At 33.0% G+C, this 8,983-nt stretch overlaps 1 protein-coding gene across 6 annotated transcripts in view; it reads left to right on the plus strand.

Annotated features, from left to right (window-relative positions):
- The window catches only part of LOC110800459 (serine carboxypeptidase-like 7), a 46,023-nt gene extending 37,951 nt beyond the window's left edge, over positions 1 to 8,072 (plus strand). For 3 of the 6 annotated variants that reach the window (XM_056839970.1, XM_056839969.1, XM_022005767.2), the window contains 5 exons: positions 1,325 to 1,396; positions 1,858 to 1,976; positions 7,344 to 7,457; positions 7,541 to 7,595; positions 7,685 to 8,072. In XM_056839970.1, the coding sequence (XP_056695948.1) occupies positions 1,325 to 1,396; positions 1,858 to 1,976; positions 7,344 to 7,457; positions 7,541 to 7,595; positions 7,685 to 7,768 (444 nt within the window). In that variant the 3' untranslated portion in view covers positions 7,769 to 8,072. The remainder of the gene's footprint in view (positions 1 to 1,324; positions 1,397 to 1,857; positions 1,977 to 7,343; positions 7,458 to 7,540; positions 7,596 to 7,684) is intronic. The other 3 variants (XM_056839971.1, XM_056839972.1, XM_022005774.2) reach the window with 1 other exon arrangement.
- The last annotated feature ends 911 nt before the right edge of the window (positions 8,073 to 8,983 follow it).

Genomic DNA, 8,983 nt, shown 5'->3' on the forward strand with positions numbered 1-8,983 from the left:
AGTATCCTAATAATGATGAATGGACTTTCTATTTGAGGGAATGGTTTTATTTATTCCCCAATAGTAGTTTATAAATGTTAAGTAAATTCTCACTTAGCAAATGGGTTTTCTTGCTACATCTCACTGTCAATTACCCTTGATCTTCAAAAAAACTAGTTTGAGACTGTCAGACCTTGGCCTTATTCAAGGTCATTTCATGGAGAATGGTATCATGACCAACAATAGAATATTAAAGGATGAAGTGCTTCTTTTGCATTGTATGAGTATTTCAGGACCTTTTGTGGTCCTTGTAGAGAATTTGTAGGACAAGATAAGGGAAAAGTACAGCTAATTCTGTTTAAAAAAATGTCTCAACTTTGTCAAGTTATTCATGGTATACTATCATATATTCATTGGGATAGCTCTTAAAGAGTTAAAGGTTCTAGGATTGGCGTCATCCATGTCAACGCTGTTAGTGATGTGCTTGCATCCAAATTGCCGGCCGTATCGATGGAAAAGAAATTGCACGTATCAAATGGATAAAAGAAGGTAGGGTTCCCCTACAAACGATTCGCGCAAAAATCGATTATTGTGCCTATACCGTTCGAACAATCTATGGCGTATTGGGGATAAAAATTTGGATATTTATAGGTGAGGAATAAAAAACCTTTACTTAACTTGTTTTTTGGTATTGATTTAATGATGAAACACAAAATGACAACCTTTCTCATTCTTTTTTCCATCCAATCAATTCTAATTTTTTAATGATGTAATGTGTACTGCTTTTGGTGCTAGACTGCTATGGGTTTGAGTTATCATCTTCTTTAGTTGAATTCGCGGCAGGTTTTGGTTCGATTTGATTTTATTTCGAATTCAGTCCAAGATTGAGACATCATATTTGACTTAGAATTGGGTTTCGCTTCAAGTTGTTTGAATTTGATAATTGCGTTTGGCTAGACAGGTCTACTGCCCTAGTCATCTTAATGTATAGTTGTTTCATTGTTTGTTCTGTTATGCATGGATGTTTAGTTTTTTTGTTGACTTGTTCCATTATGCTCTATGTCTGTGTATTGTTCTTCAATTGCTATCTATTTACAATCCATATCCGAATTGACTAATGGAAGACTTATGTCAGCTGTTGAATCCACACTGCTTAGTGTTAAGCCTTATTATGAGAAATCCTTTGCGTCAAATTTTATTTGTAGTAGCTAGTGAAGACTCAATTTAACCATGATCTTAGGAGTTGTTTAGAGTCTACTTCAACTAATTTGGTGATTGCCATACATGAGTTCCTTGTAGCAAATTAATGAAGATGTTTGTCATTTCTTTCCGCTTGTTTTTGTAGGAGAGCATCTACTATCTCTTGGAAAACTGGGCTAATGACATACAAACTCAAGCTGCTCTTCACATTCAGAAGGTATATAAAGTTATGAACTCTTTATACAACGTGGACACTACTATGTTATTTTGGGATAATAAATTATGTAAATTGTGAATGTATGGACATGCATCCGTTGTTGATTTCCAAAATTCAAAAACAGAAGAAATTGTAAAATGCCAATTACGCATTGACAATTACATAAGGTTACCACCTGAGTGCTTCCCTAGTTCCCTTGCTTACCGCCTTGCCATTGCCTGGGATTTCGTTGACAATAAGATGAAAACAAATGATTCCAGATTTGAAATATTAGGTGGCCAGAATAAACATTTTGCTCTAAAAAGGAAACACTGGAACTGCTCATAACAAAATGTTCATTTTAGTTGTAATTTGTTGACTAATGGGTAAAATTCAAGTCCTCATGTCTTTGTAGCCAATTTCTTTCACTGGTAATATCATGTGGTTTTGTTTATCATAATGTACTTTTCTTTCATCAATAGGGTACTAAAAGTTCTTGGATAAGATGTAATATGACTCTAGCATATGCATACAATGTTGAGAGCAGCTTTGGTTACCATCAAAATTTTACACAAGATTTCATCCGGGCATTGATCTACAGGTAATAAACTCCTGTCACTCGTCACTTTGCTTATAGCCTGTAAGGAAATTATTATGTCCCTATCCGCTTGTGCATTATAATTGAGGAACTCTACAAGTGCTTAGTTTAAAGTGTACTAGATATTACTTAAAACGAGACTCCTTACTTCCATACAACACCACCAACGACACCAAAGCCTTATTCCGAAAAGAATTGGGGCCGGCTGCATGAACTAGTTACTGATTTTATTTCTGTTAAAAATAAAAAGAGCATCCTTAATTCTCTCTAAATTAAGAATTTATATTTAGATATTACTAAATTATTATTGATTTAGTTTTAATATCATTCATTTTTAAGTTAGTTATTTAAGGTGTTTACATAATTACAACACCTATATAAGCATTGTAAAAATAAGAGTTAATCATATGAAAAATTAGATAAAAGAATAATATATTCGTTTATTATATATTATTTATGCACAATTAGCACTATATCCTAGCAGTGGTATCAAGAGCTATAACGATCAAGAAGGCTAGAGCACGATTTCCGCAACGATAATAATATAAAATAGAAATATTATTTTCACAGAAAAAAAAACAAAAACGGCATTTTCTAGCACAAACCAACAACAGGTTGTTCCATTATTCAATGGTGACAATTATGAATATTGGAGCATTCGAATGAAGGATGTTTTACGTGCTTCTGGAATATGGGAAGTTGTTGAAACTGGCATACCGGCAACACAACAAACAGAAGGAGAACCAGTTGTAGGAGCAATTGATTGGCCGAAAAAAGATGCAGAAGCATTAGCCAAAATTCATCTAGCTACCATAGACTCAGTATTCCCTCGAATAATGAATGCTACATCATCAAAACAAGCATGGGATACCTTGAAAAACGAATTTCAAGGAACCGAGAAAATGAAGGCGGTCAAACTACAGTCACTTCAGCTTGAGTTTGATCATTTAAAAATGGGAAAAGACGAAAGCATAAAAGATTACTCTTCAAGAGTAATAGAGCTCGTTAATCAATTAACAGCCATGGGTGAAAACATAACTGATCAACGAGTGGTGCAGAAAATGTTATTAACCTTGTCAAAAAGGTTCAATACGGTTGTACAAATAATTGAAGAGGCAAAAGATCTCACAACATTATCTCTGGTGGACTTTCTTGGTTCTCTACGAAGTCATGAACAAAAAATGACTATTAGGGATAATGAAACATCACAAGAGGGTCCAGAAGGAGCCTTTCAATCAAGACATAGATCCTCGTCTTCAAAATCTCACAACTCAAGAGGAAATTTCAAGCAAAATAATTCATACAACAATAAGGAGAGAGATAAAAAAGGTAAATTTCCTCCTTGCAAAATTTGCAAAAATACAAATCATGAAGAAAAGAATTGTTGGCACAAGGGAAAACCTCAATGCAATTATTGCAAGAAATTTGGTCATACATAAAACGAATGCAAGTTTAAAAAGCAACAAGCGAGTGTGTCAGAGACAATTGATGAAGAATAATATCTCTTTTATGCTAATCAAAACGATAGTAATAAAAGAGATAGTAACAATAAATAGTGGATGCACAAATCATATGACCAAGCGATCTGACATTTTTACCAACATTCACACATCCATTAAAATCCCTATCAAAATGGTAACGGTGCAATGGTGAAATCTGAAGGCAAAGGTACAATCGCAGTTCAGACAAAGCTAGGAACAAAATTGATAAAAAAATGTTCTTTATGTCCCTAGTTTAAATCAAAATTTGCTTAGTGTTCCTCAGATGATTCAGAATGGATATTCCGTCCATTTTAAGGATGAATCATGTGCAATATTGGACCCGCAAAGAAATTAAGTTGCTAATGTTAAAATGCAACAAAAATGTTTTCCTTTGAATTGGCAATATGCAGGGAACGAAAAGGTATTACAAGCACAAGGAGAAGAAGTTACATGGCTATGGCACAAGCGTTTTGATCATAGTAATTTCCAAAATCTAAAACTTCTTTCACAGAAAAATATGGTGAAAGGTATACCAACTATCTCAAATATAAATTTTGTCTGCAATGGTTGTCAATTAGGAAAAATGACAAGGCAACCATTTCCAAAGGGACTTGCATGAAGAGAAACAAATAAATTGGAGCACGTACATGCAGATGTATGTGGTCCAATGAGAACTCTTTCTTTGGATGATAGCAAATATTTCATCTTGTTCATTGATGATTTTCTCGAATGACATGGGTATACTTCATGAAAGATCGTTCTGAAGTTTTTAAAATATTTAATAAATTCAAGAACTATGTCGAGAAAGAAAGATCTTTACAAATAATGAATCCTAGAAGCGACAACGGAAAGGAATATACCTCATTAGAGTTTAACAAATTTTGTGATGAGGAAGGTATACATCATCAACTTACCGTTCCGTATACACCGCAACAAAATGGTGTAATCGAAAGAAAGAATAGAACTGTAATGGAGATGGCAAGATCAATGCTCAAGGATAAGGAAATGCCTAACAAGTTTTGGACAGAAGCAGTCTATACATTTGTGTATCTTCAAAATCGACTCTTAACAAAAGCAATAGAAGGTCGAACACCAATTGAAGCATGGACTGGATATCAACCATCAGTAAGTCATTTAAGGGTGTTTGGATGCGTATGTTATACTCATATCCCTGAGCAAAAACATCATAAACTTGATGATAAAGCCGAAAAAGGTATTTTCCTCGGCTATATCTCTCAGTCTAAAGGATATAGGGTATATAATCCATATACCCATAAAGTTCAAGTTAGTAGAGACGTAGTCTTTAGTGAAAATGCTACATGGAATTGGGAGCAAAATGACATTGAAAGAAGGTACGTTTCAACACCAACCTTCCAACAAGATCGTCCTACACCACAGATACCAACTCCGAATGACCAGACAAGTCAACATTCGCTGGAGGAGACCGGTAATAATTCAAATGAACCCGAGTCTCACATACATGAGTATGATAGTTCTGCAGAATCACCTCCTAGAAGGACTCGAAGAATTTTAGACATATGTGACACGTACTGCTGAAAGAATTCCAGATCTTGATCTAGAACAATGTGAGTTTTGTTGTCACGTTACACATGAACCAGTTAATTATGAGCAAGCCTCTCAACTTGAACAATGGAGAGCTGCTATGAAAGAAGAAATTCGCATGATTGAGAAAAACCAAACATGGGAATTGCAAGATAAGCCACCTAACAAAGATGTCATTGGTGTAAAATGGATATACAAAACAAAACTCAATCCAGATGGTTCAATTCAAAAGCACAAAGCCAGACTGGTAGCTAAAGGATATTCACAACAATTTGGCATTGATTATAATGAAACATTTGCTCCAGTATCAAGACAAGATACAGTTAGAGTAATTCTTGCTTTAGCTTCACAGCGAAAAGGGAAAATTTATCAACTAGATGTTAAATCTGCCTTTCTAAATGGATTTCTTCAAGAAGAGATCTATGTTGAACAACCTCTTGGTTTTGTTGTGGAAGGAAAAGAAGATAAAGTATTGAGATTGAAGAAAGCTCTATACGGGCTCAAGCAAGCTCCATGAGCTTGGTATAGTAGAATTGATGGGTACTTTACTCAACAAGGTTTCAAGAGGAGTCCTAATGAAGCAACCTTATACATAAAGAAATATGGGTCACGCATTATCATCTTATCTCTTTATGTGGATGACCTAATCATTACTGGGAATGATTTATCTATGATAGAAGCGTTTAAGCAAGAAATGATAAATCAATTTGAAATGACTGATCTTGGCTTAATGAACTATTTTCTGGGTATGGAGATTAAGCAAACAGAAGAAGGGATCTTCATAAGTCAAAATAAATATGCACAAAACATCTTAAGAAAGTTTAAGATGGAAAATAGCAAACCAGCATCCACTCCTTTAGCTCAAATGAGAAGTTGAGCAAAGAAGATGATTCAGAAGATGCTGATCTTAAACAATACAGAAGCATAATTGAAAGCTTATTATATCTAACTGCTACAAGACCAGATATGATGTACGCGGTAAGCATGTTAGCAAGGTTTATGCAGAAACCAAGTCAAATACATTTGCAAGCAATTAAGAGAGTTCTTCGCTATCTAAAAGGAACCTCTGATTATGGAATATGGTATACGCCAAATAAAAATTCAGAGCTAATTGGATATACGGATAGTGATTGAGCTGGATCTATTGATGATATGAAAAGTACATCGGGATACGTGTTTTCACTAGGAAATGGCGTATTTTCTTGGCTTAGCCAAAAGCAAGATACTGTGGCTCAATCTACGGCAGAAGCTGAATATATTGCAGTATGTGCAGCCGCAAATCAGACAATATGGCTTAGAAGAATTTTAGCTGAAATGGGTGAAGTTCAAAAACAACCCACAACGATATTCTGTGATAGTAAATATGCTATTGCTATAGCTAAGAATCCAGTTCTTCACCGAAAAACAAAACATATGAAAATAAAATATCACTTTGTCCGAGAAGTTGAAAATGAAGGAAAGATCAGCCTTGTTCATTGTACTTCTGAAGAACAAATTGCTGACATATTTACAAAAGCACTTCCGAAAGCAAGCTTTGAGCGATTAAGAGAAAAACTTGGCATTCAAAGGAAGCTCTTCAAGGAGGAGTGTTAAAAATAAAAGAGCATCCTTAATTCTCTCTAAATTAAGAATTTATATTTAGATATTACTAAATTATTATTGATTTAGTTTTAATATCATTCATTTTTAAGTTAGTTATTTAAGGTGTTTACATAATTACAACACCTATATAAGCATTGTAAAAATAAGAGTTAATCATATCAAAAATTATATAAAAGAATAATATATTCGTTTATTATATATTATTTATGCACAATTAGCACTATATCCTAAAAATTTCTAAGCATTAAGATTCACCCTTGTCAATACTACATAATTTTCGAGTTATTGTTTATTTGCTAAACTTTTCTCAGTTATTGGTAATTAGGCGGTTAATGTGTTTTTTTTAGATGTAATATTTACTTATGTCATACTCCATATTATGTAACATGTTGAATTTCAGACAATGTAATAGGATTAGTATTGGATATTTTTATTAGTCATACTCATTACTCATTTACAATTATTATTGTTTGTCAATCAATGGATATGCACTTAGTTGCTTTCAGCCACTTAAACATGAAAATTCTAGCTCCGCCGCTGCTTTACTATCTTAGGAGTCAAAGGAATCCTCTTGCTGTTATTGTGGATAAAATAAAACCCAGATTTGTCTTGAATTTCAATTTATAGGCCATATTTACACAAGTGGTGTATCAGAGCAAAAGAAAAAAAATCTCTATAACAATCAACGTGTTCTATCTCTTATCTGCTTTCTTTTTAATGGCAGTGGTGACCAGGACATGAAAATATCTTACGTGGGAACATTGGAATGGATTAAGATGTTAAATGTTTCAACTGTTGAAGATTGGAGGCCATGGTTTGTCAATGGTCAAGTTGCTGGGTGAGTTTCTAAATTCTAAGTAACTTAAAATCGAGCATACACTGCACTAGTTTTCTTCTTGAATTTTGGAAATTCATGTGCAGGTATACTACAAAGTTTTCAAATGACAGATATCATGTAACGTTTGCTACCGTGAAGGTAGAGCGGTGATGGGTTTCTTTATGTTTTTGTATTATTTATTTGGTTTGAAAAGGTATCATAGGCAGGCATTAATTGTTAACTTGCAGGGAGCAGGACATACCGCCCCAGAGTATAAACGCCTTGAATGCTTTACCATGCTCTTGAAATGGTTTGCAATGCATCCTCTCTAGTACAATTGTACTGGAGAATCTCAGGGCTTGTACTATATTCCAAGTTGCCAACAGTATAACTTTGGGGCTTATATTATAGCTTCAATCATGGAATTTTAGAAAATTGTTGTACCTTTTACTTGTAAATTTAAATTGTAACAAAATAAGGAAAAAAAAATATTATATGCTTTATTTACTTTTGTAATGATTGTGATGTGAACATTTTGTATTCTTACCAAATTTACTTGACTTTTGTATTTCTAACTTTGTAATTACTCCATACTTAATTCAAGATTTCTTGAATATATAATTTGTTTGTATCGAATTTTTCTTTGATTGAATTTCCTTTTCTCGTAATCTAGCGCATTCTCGAAGAAAACATAAAACAAATATTCCTGCACATGATTCTTATACATTAAATTTTAAGTAGTTCTTTTGTCAAATGACTTTTAATCTATTTCATTGATTTTACAGCTCTATTATCTCTATTTTTTTATTAAACATTATTTGGTTTGACGAATAAGAACTCGTCACACCGCTTTTTACATAAAATTGTCATGTATGTTTAGATTGAACAATGTCAGTAAATTTTTTTTAATAAAAATATTCGTATTAGAGCATGTCTATAAAACACCAAGAGTTTGACTTTCAACGCAATAAAATATAATATTGGATTTTTTGTCATTTAACACCTTAAAAAAATCAGTTTTTGTAATTTAACACCTTACTTAATTTTATTGTTTATAAAGACCTTAAAGAACAAAAAAAAATTAGAAATCGACACCACTTCACGATTTTCGTTAGAAAAAAACGTTAATTTTTAACTATGCTAAAGTTCCCAAGGTATGATTTGGTGGTAAACAACTCCTTCTACCATCAAATTATACTTTGGGAGCTATATCATGGTTAAAAACTAACGTTTTTTCTTATGGAAAACGTTAAGTGGTGTCGATTTCAAAAAAAATAGTTTTTTAAGTTGTTTAAATATAATAAAAATTAAGTAAGGTGTTAAATTACAAAAACTAGCTTTTTTAAGGTGTTAAATGACAAAAAAATCCTATAATATTTTATATTTTCTCTCTCCCAAGCACCAAACCCAAGACCAATAATATTTAACAACATTTATCAAACACCATCTATAAAATTTCATTTTGCATTAAAAAAATGTAAACAATATTGTTTGGCCCCCTCATATGCCATAAGTCTTCCATACATAAAATTGATTTTCCATTTGCT

This window comes from Spinacia oleracea, chromosome 3 (genome assembly GCF_020520425.1).
Source record: "Spinacia oleracea cultivar Varoflay chromosome 3, BTI_SOV_V1, whole genome shotgun sequence".
Lineage (NCBI taxonomy): Eukaryota > Viridiplantae > Streptophyta > Magnoliopsida > Caryophyllales > Amaranthaceae > Spinacia > Spinacia oleracea.